This window comes from Eptesicus fuscus, chromosome 5 (genome assembly GCF_027574615.1).
Source record: "Eptesicus fuscus isolate TK198812 chromosome 5, DD_ASM_mEF_20220401, whole genome shotgun sequence".
NCBI classification, from domain to species: domain Eukaryota; kingdom Metazoa; phylum Chordata; class Mammalia; order Chiroptera; family Vespertilionidae; genus Eptesicus; species Eptesicus fuscus.
Window position 1 is genome coordinate 5,875,139 of NC_072477.1, and position 18,137 is coordinate 5,893,275.

At 45.0% G+C, this 18,137-nt stretch overlaps 1 protein-coding gene across 6 annotated transcripts in view; it reads left to right on the forward strand.

Annotated features, from left to right (window-relative positions):
• EVL (Enah/Vasp-like) overlaps positions 1–18,137 on the forward strand; it is a 105,350-nt gene that overhangs the window by 34,850 nt on the left and 52,363 nt on the right. For 5 of the 6 annotated variants that reach the window (XR_008556034.1, XM_054715763.1, XM_054715765.1 and 2 more), the window contains exon 1: positions 16,477–16,502. The exons of the other annotated variant lie outside the window; for it this stretch is intronic. Coding sequence is in view for 4 of the 5 variants with exons in the window: in XM_054715763.1 (XP_054571738.1) it covers positions 16,492–16,502 (11 nt within the window). In the remaining variant the exon portion in view is untranslated. Of the gene's footprint in view, positions 1–16,476; positions 16,503–18,137 lie in introns of those variants that run through there. 6 annotated transcript variants of the gene reach the window in all.

Genomic DNA, 18,137 nt, shown 5'->3' on the forward strand with positions numbered 1-18,137 from the left:
CTCTGTAATTTGGTGCAAATTGTTGATTCTTTTGGGGTTTCACTTGCCTAATATGTAAAATTGGTTCATTGTGAGGAAAAGTGTGAGTATATATGCAAAAATGCTTTGTAAGCAGTACAACTGAAAGTTGTTTTTTATTTTATTTTTCCCATTACCATTTATCCCCTCTATGCCCCCTTCCATCTCCCCCTCTCTCTTCCCCCCTGAAAGTTTTTTTTTTTGAGTTGTTCATGTCTGTCCCAGGACCTAGCACAGCACCTTCCAGCTGTTTGAAGGGCAGTTAGTGGTTGTTGGATGAATGAGTGATCTCTGGGTTCTGTAATTGGTCTGTTGCAACTGAAAATATTTTTCTTTCAGTTTCATTAAGATACTAGGAGCCCAGCACGTGAAATCGTGTGGCCCCGCCCTGCCTTGACACCCGAACCTCTCCACGCAGAGCTCTAGTGCACCTGGCCCACCCCCCCACCTCTCTGGTCTTCTCTGGCCAATTAAAGCCCCACCTCACTCCCTCAAGTCGCCTGGGGCTGGTCCCGCCTTCTCTGGGCACCTCCCCACTTCCACCCCATCTCCAGAGCAAGGCTGTGGCTTCGACCTGTCATGGCTGGGGGGAGAGCGTGGAAGCCTCCCGCCTGCTGCGCTGTGCTCCTTCCCCTGGCAGGTGGGGCTTTAAGTGATTCTCATCATTGATGTTTCTATCTCTCTCTCTTCTCCCTTCCTCTCTGAAATCAATAAAGTAATATATTTTTAAAATAACATAAAGAAAAATATATTTTAAAGAAGCAGAAAAGGCTGTGTCAGCGCTGAAACAGCTGTTCAGTAGCCTCTGGTTCCGAGCTCTAGGAGGCACTCTTTTGGACACAGCATTGACTTTTCACTTTCCTGAAGCAGACGTGGCAGGGTCCCTTGAGGCATTTCCAACGGGAAAGGGAAGTAATGTTTACTGAACACCCTCTGTTCTCTCTCATTCATTCAGCGCTAGACCTTAGGGATCCAGCCAGATAGCTTCCGTCTAATTCAGCTATTAAGTGCCAAAAGCTCTAGTTACAATATGCTATTTAATTAACATCACTCTCAGCAAGTTAGAAATATACTCCCTTACGAATGAGGAAACGAACCTAGAAAGGGTCAGAACGTGGTCATGGTCCCCAGGACCCGCTCTAGGGCTCAAGGCGCCTGATTCCTGTTCTGCTGCTCCTGTTTCCTGGCCCTGGGAGGCGGGAGGCTGGCACAGAAATCCGTGCTGCGTGGGGGCCAGCGGGTGGGGAACTGAAGGTGGCCCATGGGTCCTGGCTCCAGGCGGAGAGAGCCGGAAGCACTGTGGTTTAATGAGGCACCACATTGGCCATGCCCCATAAAATTAGGAGAAGAAAAGAAATTAAAATCTAAAGGAGTTGTGGCACGTGGAGAGAATTGTTAAGCACAGGCAAAGCAAATATGGCAGATTTGAGACCAACTGCTCTCATCATGCCGTTCTCTGGACAGACTTCAGCTCCGGTGGGCTGTGAGGACCCTGCCCTGCCCTCTCAGGGCAGGAGCCATGGACCCAGACGGGCAGGCGTGGTGGGCCACCACCTCCTCCTTTGTGTTGAATGCCAAGCGTGTGGATGGCCAGGGCCTTAGGCACAATCAGTGACTGTCCTAACATGGAGAGCAGGCCGGGCCCCATTTTCATTTCACTTGTCCCTTTGCACCCTTAAGTGTTTTGTTTGTTTTTCAATAAGCTGGTTTTAGTCATTGAAAATGAATAACTGCTGATAATAAAAAGTTCAAAGAGAACAATGGTAGAACTTCACCAAGATCCTTAAACACTCGGGTGGGAAGCTACCTGAGACGGTCTCAGATACAACCTAGGACCCTGTGTGGCCTGGGATTGTGTGTGTGTGTGTGTGTGTGTGCGTGTGTGATGCTGTAAGAGAGAGTATGGCTTTGTTTACTGACAGACTAGAAATTCAGTGGCAAGGTTTGGGTTATTGATCACCTTTATGACTTCCTTTGGGTTCTCTTGAATATATGCTGCCTCTCCCAAAAGCAGAATTCCTCAAGCACAGGGGCCATCTCCTCCAGTCATTCCCCAGGAGGCCCTGGACTGACTGCAGGTAACGAGCCGCAGGAGACCTGAAGGGGAAGGGTGGGAAGGAGACTGCGGGGGCAGAGCCCCACACACGACTCCTCGTGGAACTACCCCATAATCGCAGCTTTCCTACTTTCCCACCATTGGTTAGGATGAAGCTCGGTCATTTCCTAATATTAAAAATTCTTCTTAAAATGGAACTTTAAATAAAATGAATGACTTGGGCGCACAGTGTGGATAAAAGAATTGGGCTTACCGGTATTGAATGAACACGCAGGAAAGTTCTAACTACACGACACCTGCAGTCCATCCCCCCAGACCAAGAGGGTGGGGAGTGGTTTCCTGGGCTGGACTTGGTCAGCATCTGAACCCACTCTGTCCTCCCTGGCTTGGTGTCCAGGCGGCGTTGACACTTGTTCCCACTGGTCCCGGCCCCTCTGCATGCTGGCTCCTGGTCCCGGGACGACTCAGCAAGTGGCTCAGTGCATGGCGGTTGTGTTGCTAGCACGATACTCCCTTCCACACGTTCTTACAAGCTCCTTTTGTTGCTCTGCTTTCTCCCCTCCCTGCTTTTGTGCACTTTGAAAATCATTGTGTTTTTCCTCTTGAACTCCTCCTTGCCCCTGTTCCTCAGAGGCCGTGGGGTTGGTGCACCTCTCCCTCCGGGCTGGCCCGGCCTCCTCTCTGACCTGCAGCAGGCCCCTCCGCCTCCTCTGTGGGTGGATGATGTCTCTTTCTCACTGGTCCCCAGGTTTTGACTTTAAACATCGGGGCAGAGAGTGGGTAGCGTGTGGCTGCTCACCTGCTCCTCAGAAAACTCGCCTCAACAAAACTCGCCTGACTCCTACACAGCGAATGCAGTTCCCTCCCGAGGAATTCACCTTTGTGTGATCTTCCTGCCCTTTGGTTTTACGTTTCCCCTCCCGACCAGAGGGTTTACATTCCAGCACACACCTTTCCTGGCCATTAGAGACCAAGCGGACAGGTTTCTCCGTGGTGCTTCTCTGTTTAAGTTTTCATACCTTCACTACCTCTGCCTGTGTTTAGTTTGTTTGGCCCACAAAATAACACACCATAAATTCATGGTGCTATTACTTCATTAGTGATATCCTATATAATAAAAGGCCAGGGACCATAAGCATAACGACCAGAACGATTGCTTGACCAGTCGCCATGAGGTGCATTGACCACCTCTTGGTCCCTCCCCTGGCCCGCAAGCAGCAGCTCACGGTGGTGGGCAGGGTGGCAGCAAGCGGGCAGGGCAGCAAGCAGCAGTGAACTATGCTCACACAATTTCATAGGCTGGGCCTCTAGTATGAATATATAATGTGCAGTCACATGTGTTTAGAAATAGTGGCACTTCACTTGTCTTTGAATTTGCATTCTTATCCTAATATATAAAAACCCTGGGTCCATCACATCCACAACCACCGGAGGTTCGACTTGATGCCCAGGCTGCACGCACAGCAGGCTCTGGTGGGTGGGGACTTGTGGCAGCGGAGAGGGGGATTGGGGAGGCGGGGCCGGCACTCACACTCACTCACAACCGCACACACGCACAGACACACAGCGCCCACCAGCTCACAGCCTTTTCTCCCTTTCCCTCCCTCCCAGCTCACTCTCGGAGCCTCTCTTATAATGAGGAAACAAAACAGACTGGGCCTGAAGAGGCCTGGATGGAAGAGAGGGCGGGCAGAGGATGGAGCGGGCCCCCACTGGCCCTGCCCCCTCCCAGTTGGGAAAGAGGAAGAGGGAGGCCTGCTGAGAAAAACAAAGAGAGACAGAGACTGGGAGAGATCAGACTGGCAGGGGAGGGCAGGTGGGGGCAACCAGGCCAGCAGGGGAGGGCAGTTGGGGGCGAGATCAGGCTGGCAGGGGAGGGCAGTTAGGGGTGATCAGGCAGGCAGAGGCAATTGGGGGCAAGATCAGGCCGGCAGGGGAGGGCAGTTAGGGGCGATCAGGCAGGCAGGCAGAGGCAGTTAGGGGTGATCAGGCATGCAGGCAGGTGAGCGGTTAGGAGCCAGAGGTCCCAGATAGTGAGAGGGATGTCCCCCAAGAGGTCCCCGATTGGAGAGGGTGCAGGCTGGGCTGAGGGAACGCCCCCCCCCCCATGCACGAATTTCGTGCACCAGGCCACTAGTCTATACTGATAAAAGGGTAATATGCTAATTAGACCAGATATCCTTCCAGATGAAGCCACAGTGGTGGGGGCCGAGGCAGAGGCAGTTAGGGGCGATCAGGCCCAACTATTTTCTGTATCCATGAGTAAGAAGAGAACATTTCTAAGGTGGGGCTCAATCAGTTATCATTAATGGAGAACAGAGGAGAGTGAATAGTGGTGCCGCATTCCCCAGAGCAGGACTACCATAACCACCAGTGCGAGCCACATGGGGATTTTAAATATTTAACAGCCCTGTTAAAAAAAAGTAAAAAGAACAGGTAAAAGTAATTTTAATGTATTTAAACTACTATATCCAGAATATTATAATTTCTACATGTAGTCAATGAGAAAATGATGAATGAGCTATCGATGACTTTCTTGTACTAGGTCTTTGAAACCTGGCTTTTACACTGCCTTCACTTTTCTAGAATTTCCAGATGTGTGCCATATTCCTGGCTCTGTATTCGATTTGCATTGATGTCGGAAGCTTCCACATACTCTGCATTGCTTCTAGCTCCTCTGTTGCTGACCAGGGGAGATGCACCTCCTTCAGCCCCTTCAGCTGTGAGCTCCGTGACCCCCAGCAGGGGAGCATGCTGTGACGGCTTTAGTAGCGAGCCCTGGGCTCAGGGCAGTTCATGTGCTTTTTGTGGAGGGACAGTCACTTTTTGGAGGTCAAGAGCACCTTTGAAATATTAATGACGTTATTAACACAGTCCCCTGGAAGTGCAACATGCTTTAAACCACAACACTGCAGGCAGTTTCATGGGTTGTGTGGCCGCCCACCTGTGCACCTCAGGTGTAGAACAGAAGGGGCTGGTGTGCGCCCATTTATGGGGAAGAAAAAGCTGGGAGCCTCTCAAACCTGCCTGAATGCGTGAGGGACAGCAGGGATATACTCGAAACTAGTACCAGCGGTTGCCTCTGGAGGGAGAGATTGGGCTTTACAATGGGAAGAGGAACTCGTGCAAACGCTGATCCTCCATAGTAATTACTTTCAGTGCAGTTTTTCTGTAGACCCTTCCTACTCACACAGGTGAGTTGCAGTTCCGTAGTCAGAACCTCTGCTAGAAATCCCCGGGCGGTCCCAGTGGTCCTTTATGTTAGTAATAAGGCCACATGCACCCTGGCCGATGTTCCTCAGTGGTTAGAACATCGGCCCACGCACCGAGGGGTCTCCGGTTCAGTTCCCAGGCAAGGGCATGTTACCTGGGTTGCAGGTTCGCTCCCCGACCCTGGTCCGGTGTGTGCAGGAGACAACCAATTGATGTGTCTCTCCCACATCGATGTTCCCCCCCACCCCACACTTCCCTCCTACTCTCTCTACAAAGCACTGGCAGCCCAGCTGGAGTGGCTCAATGCTCCAAGAGGTCGCAGGTTCGATTCCTGGTCAGGGTGCCAGAGTTGTGGGTTTGATCTCCAGTAGGGGAAGTGCAGGAGGCAGCTGACCGATGTTTCTCTCTCGTCGACGTTTCCATCTCTCTCTCCCTCTCGCTTCCTCTCTAAATAAGTAAATAAAATAAAAATCAATGGGAAAAATATACCCTGGGTAAGGATTAACAAAAAATAAATAAATCCATAAAGGCACGTGCTGAGCTCCACACCCCCCTGACAAGCTTCTCTGACAAGTGGGATGTTCTGCTTTTCAGCAGTCTTTCCCAGTCATTTTAAATTTAATCTTCACAAGCAGAGTAGAAATGAGGAAAGCGAGACCCAGATAAGGGGCTGGGGGTACTGGGTGACCTGCTAACTGAGTCTCTCACTGCACAGATGAGGACACTGAGGCCCGAAAGGGAAGTTGATCGCCTGGGAGCCGAGAGCAGGTGGCGTTTGTCTCCTGCCTCCCAGCTCAGCGCCATGTCCGTCTAGCACGTGCCACGCGGCACACATCTGTGTGTGATTCCTGCCAAGATTGGCAGCGAATTTGCTTGAAACAGCAGTCGGGAAACTTGGACAAAGATTTTTTTAAGGATTTAGTTTTGGGTTTTTTTGTGAAAATTAATTCATTAACAAAGTAATTATATTTCCTGTCCACCTAGACTAAGAAACTAAGCCATACCAGCTGCCTTCCTAATAACAGTTTTCACTGGCCATACTGAGGACAGTATTATTGGCTTCAGGAAAAGAGAACTTTAAATAGAAAGGACCCTTTCTAAAGAGCAGGGAGTGCTCTTAAGGTGATTCTGTGGTTCTGTTGCTGTCAGGACAGGCAGCGCCGCCACCTACGCTTTCCCGCCCTCAGCCTTGCCGCGCTGTCAGACCGGGCTGTCTCTGGGTGCAGGTTCCGTGGTCTGTCAGCTGTGTACCCGTGGTGTTTAGCACAGTGCATATCTTTCGTCAGGTGCCCAGCACACGCTGTTAAATGAGTAAATCCTCACGTAGGTGCAGTGTTTTTCACTTTGCCAAGCACTTTTCCACCCGCCGTCTCCTTTGCTCTTCACCAGAACTCTGTCAGCAAGAAAGGACTGGTGTTATGTCTGCCCTTTGTAGGTGATCACACATTAGAAAGGAAGAGGGAGCTATGAACCTCGGTCCTGACTTCCTTCTGTAGCACTCTCTCCCCCAGCCCCCACCCCATCATCTGAGGAGCTTGGGGGGTTGAGGTGTGGGGTGAGGGGCCAGCAGTGAATAAAGGGTGACTGTTTTCCTGCTCTGTGCTGCCCTGGGTACATTAGTCAGACTAGCTCAGCCATGGTATTTGCTGTCCCTGCATGTCTGTGTCTGTGGTTCACCAGTGGAATGAATCGATGAATTCCTGGAATGCTGAGGCCAGCGGGGCACTGATGAACTTAACCAGCCTTGACAATTTTTCCTCCAGCCATATTCCAAACCTCACGAAAGCCAGGTTTTCTCCAGCCTAATTAGAGCAGTAGGTCACCCCAAAAACAGCTCAGAGCAGAAGAGACCGGTCTGATTTGATATGATTTTTCCCCCCATCTTGTCATTGAAAAAAAAAAGTGTTAACATTTCTAATAAGAGGCTGCCTTTGTCGTTAAAGGCCTCTACAAGGGTGAGCCTGCAAAATTGGAGAGCCTGCAAGAAAGAGCTATGGGTTATTTGTTTCTCAGCAAACACAGAGAATAAAGCGGAGGCCTGGACCAAGCTTCAGGAGGCTTGCTTTCCAAATTCAGTTTTGCAACCACTATTTTGAGACCTTGGGCAAATACCTTTCTTTCACATGACCTCAGGCTTTTCATGAAGCCATTAAACCCAAAGACAGAAACAGGTCATTTGTACAAAATAGAGTCGTGGGCTGTCTTTGGCAACCATGCAAAATCAGAGTCAACGCAAATGTTAGATCCAACCCTCTACTAACACAGATGTGTGTTACACCTGCAGTCGGCTGGGTGGCCTCTGTCACAGCAAGATCGTCGTCTCTATGGCTTCTCCTCTGAAAGCAAGAAGCCTGCAGTGTCCCCCATGGACTCCCAGCACCAGCACTGCACCTAACCAGCTCCCAGGAGCTCACATAAAGAAGGAGTCTTCCTTTCCAGCAAGCTCCGTTCCACAGGCTCAGAACTAGTATTCACATCCCCCTTCATCTCCCAGGCTGGACAGCCCGGTTTCTCAGTCAGTCCTCATGGCTTATGATTCCTTTTGCCTCATCATCTTAGTCACCCTCTCAGAATGCTTCCAGGTTGCCAATACTTCTGGTATTGAAATATCAAAAACTGATCTCAGTATTCTATGTGTGGTCCAGGCTGGAGAGAGAATGGATTACATACTCTACAATCTGAATCACAAAATAAATTAATCAGGTACCCAATCACCGTTCCTGATCCAGGTTCTGAGTTATGATGAGACATGTATATGACACCAACAAGCTGGCCTCCTGATTTTTCAAGATGACTTATGGAGATGTTGGACACTTGGGTCAAAAGTCCAGAAGTAGGTCCAGACAGATATGTCACTTGATGTTTGACAAAGGTGCAAAGGCAATTCAATGGACTCAGCATTGTCTTTTCTACAGATGGAGTTGGAACATTAAGCAAAATATGCCCCAAATTAACTTTGACCTAATCCCCATACATTATACAAAAGTTACCTCAAAATGGATTCTAAATCTAAATGTAAACTATAAAACTTCTGGAAGAAAATTTGGAACAATCTTCACAACCTAGGGCTAGGCAAAGGGTTTGCAAATGTGACAGCAAAAGCTCCTTCCCTTATAAAAAGAGGGGGAAAAAAATGATAAATTGGACTTCATCAAATTAAAATTATATTGACTTGATCAAAATTGAAACTGTCATCCTGTGAAAGACACTGTTAGGAGAATGAAAAGATGAGAGACAGACTTCAGGAAAATATTTGCAAATTACTAGTACAAAGGACTTGTCTTGAATGCATAAAGAACTCTCAAAACTTAACAGTAAGAAAACAGCCCAGTTTTTTTAAATGGGCAAAAGAGTTGAATAGACACTTCACCAAAGCGACTATATACAGATCGCACATGAAAACATGCAAAGATACACAGCACCATTACTCATTAGAGAAATACAAATTAAAATTATAAGAGGACACTAGCTGGTGCATCCCAGTGGTTGCGTGTCAACCCCTGAATCAGGAGGTCATTGGTTCGATTCCTGGTCAAGGCAAGTGCCTGGGTTTCGGGCTTGATCCCCAGTAAGGACCATGAAGGAGGCTATCTATCATTGTTTCTCTCTCATCAATGTTTCTCTCTCATCAATGTTTCTTTCTCTCCCTCTCCCCTCTTCCTCTCTCTAAAAATCAACAAAAACTTTTTTTTAAGTTTACATCCCATATAATCTCGTTAGTATGATATTCTGTAGAAGAAAACGAGAACAAGTCAGGGGTTGCTGGAAGTGAGTGGCGGGCGAGGGTATGACCCCTGAGGGACAGTAAGAGGGGTTTTGGGGGAGATGGACTTTAGCTCCCAATTGTAGTAGTGGTTCCGCAGATTCATCCAGGTGTTCCATTCATAGAAATGAAATCCAATCAAACCAGACCAAACCAAAAGTTCTGAGAAACAAACACAAAGCTCCTGTAATTCGAATAATGAAAAAATAGTTTCTCATTATGTTCCTTTGGTTTTACTTAATTTATAGTTAACCAGAAGTAGCCAGTGGGTCCTATTTCTCCAGATGCTCACTAAAACCATTGGAAATCATTGAAAGGGGGCAAAATGTTTGGAAACATTAAAGTACTCAACATATAGCTTGAGAAACAACTAGTTCTCGGGTCAAGTTCATGGGCTTTTCTTGAAGCCTGAGCACTTGGACTGTAGCTGCTGCATCCCGCCAGAGTGCCCTGCTTCGTTCCTTCTCTTCCCATTCTAGAACTGAAATGACTGGACAGTTGTCATCCTCCCTTTCTACTAGTATCTGATGTGAGCCCGGATGGTGGGACGATTTTATTCAACAATCTCAAAGACCTACTGTTAATTCATAACCCATTTTAAAGCGTTCTATTTCAGTCTGCATTCGGGGCATTTTAAAACCATGGCTTTATTGAGATATAAAATTCACCCACTTAAAGTGTATAGATAAAATAATTAATTTATTAAAATCAAAACAAATAAAGTATACAGGTCAGTGGATTTTAGTATATTCAGTTTGCCACCATCATCACAATGAATTTTAGGACATTTTTGTCGCCCCAAAAGGAAACCCACTATGTAGCAAGAATTGTGGTGGCCATGATTGGTTCTGAAATGACTAAAACATGGTAGCCCCTAACTAAAGGTCAGTGATCTGTGACAACTAAATTGATAATGTTGTAACAGAAGTAACACAGCAGTAGGAGTAATTTTATCTATCTTTGGGGTTTAATAAACACTTCAGTGAAGAGGTGATGTGTGTATTGGGTCTTGAAGGGCAAACCCAAATTGGATTACAGTTGGTCATGCAGCTTTTGTTAATAGGTTTTCATAATGTGTCAGTGATGGTACCTAATTCTGTGTAGCCATTTCTCCATTCCCTTTTGTTGCACTCCTAAGACACAAGGACCTTGTCATGAAAATTCTCATGAAAAACCAGTATTATATAAACATAATTTTTTTATATATCTTAGTTATAGACCCTTTTATGCTCAAACATTCTACCAAGGGGGAGAGGAGTATCTTTTTACAGAAAAAGAAACTGAGATAAGTAACTCTACTAAGTAGTGTCTTTTAGTATAGCTCCCTGATCCATTTCCTATGCCATTCTTTGACCTTGGACTCTAGACACATGGAAAACGCCCCTTTCAATTCAAGTCAATATAGTTGTCATTTATTGAATATTTACTTTATTCAAGATCCAGAGCCAGATGCCTTAGCATTTAATTTCCTGTGTGAGATTTGGTGTCCTTCCTTTTCATTTATTTATTCATTCATATATCCATTCATGCAATCAACATGTACCTCATACCTACCATATCCTAAACAGTATAGGAGGTGCTGAGGTCACTTTATAGTAACACAAAACAGACATTTCTTAACTTTCTCACTAAATTGCTCTTTGCCAATAGCTGCTATCCTAATTTTCCAACATTTTTTATTGCCCTGACCCAACTGATTTAGGGATTGGTGCTATACCTGCAATCCATAATTATTAACATAGCCAGTCCTTGCATTGAACGGAGGAGGAATCCACGGTGGAGAGTGGGGAGGTGAATGCCCAGGAACATAATAAAGCATAGGCTAGACTCTATGTCTCATAACACCCTGGCCAGAAATCTTTCCACATTTCTTGCACTTTCTCATAAATTCTACTCAAGTGCCTTATGAAAGCTAGGTGGGTGAGTTAAAAGAATGCCCCCCAAAGTTTACTCTTACCTGTTACCTACTTCTGAAACCAAGAAAAGGCAGTAGTAGCATGTGTGGAGGACAGGAAATGAGGGATGAAAGTGAAAGGCACATTCTCTCAGTGAAGGTGTTTACACCCAGGTTAACATCCTCAGGAAATCCACACAAAATGAAAAAGAATAAATACCTTTTGGTACTTTAAGAATCATAAATCTACTTCTGCTTCTGGCCATGACAGACTACTGATGATGGACTTGCTCTCTTGACAAAACAATTATGAAACTGAACAAAATATATAGAGCGCCTTACTATATGAATATGAAGGATACTGAAACTCACAAAAAATATTAAATTCTTGGTATTTCAGGCATTGAGCAGGCAGCACAGGATTCTGATCCTTGAGTAAAGAAACACACGTGATAAGCCCCACAGTAGCTCTGGCTTTCTGCTGGAGTCTCTTCTGGTCTTGGCACAGAATGGTGGAGCTCAAGCTAAATTCTAATCTTAATAAGCTCAGGGGGCAAACATTGGAATCCCAGGCTACTGAAATAGCTGGACATGGCAGGGCAAGGAAATAGAGAAGAGGAGGCTTCATGGTAAGGGCAAGGATAGCAAAGTCTGTGTAGGTATTCACTTTGGCTTGTTGGCTAAGGGCCAGCCATCTGTGTATAGAATGAGACTGTCCATGAGGCTTAGCACAGATTGCACACTGTAAAGGCTAACGAATGATGATGCTTAAGGTCATGCATTGCTAGGAGATGTTGGAGATCCCAGTCAACCTGAATGAAGACACCTTACTGAGCACCTCAGGCACCCCCGAACAACCACACCTTAGCATTAAGGACTGTGTCCTTGAATAAAGGTCACACCCTAGGACTAAGTTTAAAATGGAAATAGAACTTAAAACATAATTCGTCAGAGCTCCACAGCATCTAAAGGATCTGCCAATAATTTACCTGCCTGCCAGGACAAACTCAATACCTTTAAAGGAAAATAATACAACCCAGACTCTCTTCAATGAATTATAACATCTAGCATACAATCATAAATTAATGAACATTAAAGAGAAGATGTTACCTGTATTTAATTGAAAAAAAAATCAGTGGACCCTGAGGTGACTTTGAAGTTGGAATTAGCAGGCAAGTCCTTCAAAGTTGCTATTATAAATATGTTTAAAGACTTCAAGGAAAAGGTGAATATAATGAGTAAATAGATGGAGAATCTCAACAGAGAAATGGGAATTATAAAAAATTTACCAAATGGAAATCCTAGTATTAGACATGAAATTCACTGGATGAGATTAAATGTGGATCAGAGACTGTATTAGAAAGAGTTCTTGGACTTGGAGACTGAGCAATAGAAATCATGAAATCTGAAAAACAGGGAAATAATATTGGGGGGGTGGGGAACAGCACCTTGATGACTTGTGGGTAATACCAAAAGATCTGTATATGTGTAATTGTAGTCCCAGAGGGCAGAAGAATAATTCTTGGAGAAATAATTACCAAAAATTTCCCAAATTTGGTGAAAAGCCTTAACTGACATATCCAAGAACCTCAGCAAGCCCCTAGCAGGCTAAATATAAAGAACACCACACTAAGCTCATCAGAGTCACACTCTGGAAACCAAAGAAAAAGAAAGTATTAAAAGTTACCAAAGGAAATGGTACATTATATACAGAGGATGACAATATTAGTGATGGCCGACTTCTCATCAGAAACCATGGATGCCAGAAGACAGTAGAACAACATTTTTTTTAAGTGCTGAAAGGAAAAACAATTCTCAGAATTCTCTACTCAGAAAAAAAGTACCTTCAATAATAAAGATATTTTTTCAAATTAAAAAAAGTACTAAGAGAATTTATTGCCAGCATTCCTGATATATAAGAAATGTTAAAGTTCCTCAGGCAGAAGATAAATTATGTTAGGGAACTCAGGTTTAGAAAAGATGAAGAGTACCAGAAAGGATAAATATATGGGTAAATATAAAAGAATGTTTTATAATTAAATATATGTGTGCGTGTGTGTGTGTGATCATTTAAAACAAAAATATATGACATTGTATTGTGAATATGTAATACATATGACTACTATACCATAAAGGATAGGAGTGGATTTACACAGTTGTAAAGTTTTTAGATTGTACATGAAATGGTACAATATTAATTCTAAGTATTCAAAGTTAAGAATGCATGTTGTAATACCTAGAAAGACCTCTAAAATATAATATAAAAACATATAGCTAAAAAGACAGTAGTAAAACTAAAATTGAATTCTAAAAGGTATTTAGTTTACTTAAAAGAATGTAAGAAAGGAGGAAGAGATAAACTAAAAACAGATGAGACAAATAGCAAAATGGCAGACCAATAGTCAACCATACCATTAAATTAAATGTAAATAGATTAAATATTCCAATTAAAAGGTAGAGATTATCAGACTGGATGAAAATCATATTCTGTCTACAAGAAACACTCTTTAAATACAAAGAAATAGGCGGGTGGAGGATAAAGAGATGTGTAGTAGGCAGAGTAATGCTACCACCCCACCCTAATCCCAGAACCTCGGAATATGTTACCTTACATGGCAAAAGGAACTTTGCAGATGTGATTAAAGTTACGATCTTTGAGATGGGGCAGTCATTCTGGGTTATCCATTGGGCCCAGTCTAATCACATGCGTCCTTAAAAGTAGAGTATCTAGCCCTGACCAGTGTGGGCTCGTTTGGTGTCATCCCATCCACCAAAAGGGTTGCAGGTTCAATTCCTGGTCAGGGCGGACACCAGAAAAGAAGATAACTCTATGAGATGATTGATATGGATTGATATGTTAATTAGCTTGATTGTGGTGATTATTTCACAATGTATACATATATCAAAACGTCAAGTCATATACTTTAAATACACAGGTGTTTTTTTACAATTATACCTCAGTAAAGATAGGAAAAAAATAAAAGCAAAAAAATTAAAATATGACCATAAAAAGAGATAAGAGTGGAGAACCTTTTTCTGGCCATGGTCTGAAATAGATGTTGGGATGGAAGAGAAGTCATAGTGATGCTGCACTCTAGCTGAGAAGATGTAGGAAGGGGCCCTGAGCCAGGGGGCGCAGGTGGCCCCTGGAAGCGGGAAGGGGCACAGAAATGATCCTCTAGAATACGTGCCCTGACCAGAAGGAAACAGTGCTTGCCACACCTGAGGTCTATGTCAGACTTCTCACCTACTATTATCTTACAAAACTAAGATAATCAGTTTGTGTTGTTACCAGCTATAAGCCTGTGATAATGTGTTACAGCAGCAATAGAAAACCAATACAGGATGGAAAAAGGTATACCTGGCAGATAGCATTAAAAAGCTCAAATGGCTACATTAATGTCAGATAAAGTCAACTTAAAGACAAAGAGTGCTGCCAGTGATAAAGAAGGACATTTCATACTGAGGAAAGGGTCAACACATCAGGAAGATATGAGTCATAAAAATGTGTACCTAACAAGAGCTTCAAAATACCTGAAATAAAAATGGGCAGCATTAAAGTAGACTAATCCACAATCACGGTTGGAGGTCTTCTTAAACCTTTCTCTCAGCAGTTGATAGAACAATTAGCCAAAAACAAATAAATCAACAAACCAGTAAGGACGTAGAAGGTCTGAATGACCTTGCTGGACCTAATTGACGTTTCTAGAACGCTGCCCCTAATTTCAGAATGCACGTTCTTTCCTTGTGCACATAGTACATTCACCGAGGTAGACCCAATGCCGGGCCTTACAGCCAGTCTCCATAAATGTTAAAGGCCTGATGTCATACCAGGAAAAACAAAAGAAGAAATCATACTAAGTATGTTGTTTGACCATAGTAGAATTAAATTAAAAATAAATAACAGTAACTGCCCAGCCGGTGTTGCTCAGTGGTTGAACATCGGCCTATGAACCAGGAGGTTATGGTTCAATTCTCAGTCAGGGCATATACTCAGCTTGCGGTCTCCATCCCCAGTGTGGGGTGTGCAGAAGCAGCCAATCAATGATTCTCTCTCATCATTGATGTTTCTCTCCCTCTCCCTTTCTTAAATAAAAATAAATAAATAAATCTTTCTTTTTTAAAAAAAATAACAGTAACAGATGTAGGAAAACACCAAATATTTAGGAATTAAAATCTAAAATGATGCCTGGATAAAAGAGGAAATCACAAGGAAAAAGAGAAAATATTTTGAACTAAAAGAAAACAAAAGTCATAACATGTCAAAAGTTGTGGTTTGCACCTTGTGCAGTGCTGAAAGCCTTGCAGGATACATCGTCAACGTTCAAAGTGCTTTCAGCTCCCCGGTTAGGGCTGATCTTTCTTTTGTACTGTACGCTGTACAGCTGGTTTTTACTCTACCAGTGACAACATTTTATTACATCTATTTGCTAACATGTCAGTTTCTTGCTAAACTGTGGAAGCTGTTTTAGGACAAGTGCTGTGTTCTTTTCCGTGTTTTGTCTCTAGTTTCTAGCACAGTGTGTAATTCTGGGTTCTCAGGAAATTTTGAATGAAAGATTGGGAATGAATGGATCTTATCTTCATGAGGACCCTGTGCAGCCCCTTTTCACACTTGAGGAAACTGAAGCCCCCAGGTTACTTACAGAACAAGTGACACCAGGTTTCCAGTAATCCCCAAGCATGTTCCTTTCAGGCCCTAAGTCACTGACTGAAATATCACCATTAGAGAGAAGCAGCTCCCCAAAAGAAGTACAAAATGATTACCAGAGCCCGGCTGGTGTGGCACAGTGGTTGAGCATCGACCTATGAACCACAAGGTCGCAGTTAAATTCCCGGTCAGGGCACATGCCTGGGTTGCAGGCTTGATCCCCAGTGGCGTACAGGAGGCAGCGGAATCAATGACTCTATCACATCATTGATGTTTCTCTCTCTCCCTTTCCCTTCCTCTCTGAAATCAATAAAAATATTTTTTTAAAATGGTTACCAGAGTAAACTATTAAGTAAGCTATTACAACATCATCATGTAGTCTTCTTCCCTGGAAGATGAGTGAGGATGCTTCTGAGTCTTGGAGCTTTTCATAAAGGCCTGTAGGGAGCATGCGCACTGACCCACCTCCTGAAACAGATGGGAGAGCCCAGGCCTGGCCCTGTCAGGGGGCTCTGAGATAGGGCTGGAGGGTTAGCAGTGGAGGCAGCACCACAGCCTGGTCCCACCCCGGCCCCTGCCTCTGCAGGAAGCACTTGGAGGCCTGAGGTTGCAACTGTGGGTGGTGGTTCAGGCCCCACCGTGGCTCTCGGCCACCCACGCTGGTGGGGCTCTGCCTGGGAGCCTCTTGTTTCTCCATTTTCTACCTAGCTTTCAGTTTCCAGCTGGGGTTTGTTTCCCCTTTGTCTCTGGTTCAGCTTCCTTTTCCTGTTTGGTTTTAAGTAGAGTCTGAAAATCAAGTTGCTGCCTCCCGAGGGTCTGTGGTCCTGTGATCAACGTAGCCTGGTAGGAGTACAGGACTCACCTCTTCGGGTTCCCTGTGCTAAAGCCTTCCAGCCATGGCCATGGTGTGAGTACTGGGACCAACAAGGGGATAGCGGGATGTCAAGAGGAAACCTAGAATCATAATGGTGTAGAGCTGAAGGGGCCATAGAAATCATCCCAGGTCCCCTGTTGTACAGTGGGGAGATCCAGGAACAGAGCAGCGGGCATAGGACTTACCCAGGGTCACCCAGCAAGATACTGACAGCCGTGCACTTTCCCTCTGCTGGTCTGTCCATTGCACGGCCTGTGTCTCTTGATGCCTGTGGTCTTTAATGGCTTCTGTGTGTAGAGGGGGTCTGATCTGTCTAAGGGGCTTGTGGTTTGGCTCGGGTGCTATGGATGGGTCCTGGCTCGTCTCTCCAGAACGGCCTGAAAACATTCAGGTTGTTTTCTCTGAATGCGGAGCAAAGAGGGAAGAACTGAGGTTCCTTTCATAATGGAAACTTTGTGGACTGCCAAACAGAGTCCTGACCTCAGCCTGAGAGACTTGGACTACCTGGGCCATCAGCACCGGGACTGTTGCTATTTAGCACGAATGTGGGCCACAGCGGGTCAGTGTCTGCTTGGTTAACGGCTTTCTGAGGGTGGCGTTACATCTGACAGGACTCCTCTGCCCTACAACTAACTCCAAGAAAGATGGTGGGTGATAAGGCAGAGCTTTACCTCCTGGGACGGGGCATTTATTTGATTAACTCATTACAGCTTTGGATCTTAGCATAAAGTTATAATCCCTGCTTAAAAAGTACTTCACAGTGTCCAAAGTGCAGTTTTACCAACTTTTATTTTAGAAAAAGAGAAAGAGAGAAACATCTACTTGTTCCACTTATTTATGCATTCACTGGTTGATTCTTGTAATGTGCCCTGACTGGGAATCGAACCCACAACCTTGGCATAGTAGGATGATGCTCTAACCAACTGAGCTACCATCCAGGGCCCAGTTTTCTTATTTGGTTCATTTCACCGTGTTGGGCAGATAAGGAAGGTGCTATCACTGGCTTTGTGGGCGAGGCAGCCCAGCCCGGGCACTTGCTCACAGTCATGTGGCTCTGGAGGAAGGACTGGAGTTTTCCAGGACACACAGGCTCTCTGGAAGCATGCTGCGTGAGTTGCTAAAACTGACATTACAGTGAGTAGAACTTGCCCGATGACGCTCTGGGGGGGCAGAGCCCAGGATCTAACAGGACCGGGCACACATGCTGCGTTTTCATGGTTGGCTTTACTCCTGCTCCTTTCCAGCCACTTTTCTATCATTTTAGTAATTTGCCTTGAGGGTTAAAGAATTTGTGGGTGCAGCTGTGGAGAACAGAAAACTTGCTACTTCAGGGGCATGCTTACTTCCAGAGTCTGGAGGAACCAAGTCTCTTTCAGTTACAAATGTCAGCTGCTGGCCCTAGCTGGTTTGGCTCAGTGGATAGAGCACCGGCCTGCAGACTGAAGGGTCCCAAGTTCGATTCCGGTCAAGGGCACATGCCTGAGTTGCAGGCTCGATCCCCAGTAGGGGGCGTGCAGGAAGCAGCCGATCAATGATTCTCTCTGATCATTGATGTTTCTCTCTCTCTCCCTCTCCCTTCCTCTCTGAAATCAATTTTTTAAAAAAATTTTATTTTTTTAATGTCAGCTGCTGACTGCAGGGAATGGTCTCAGAAGTGAGTGGGGAGGA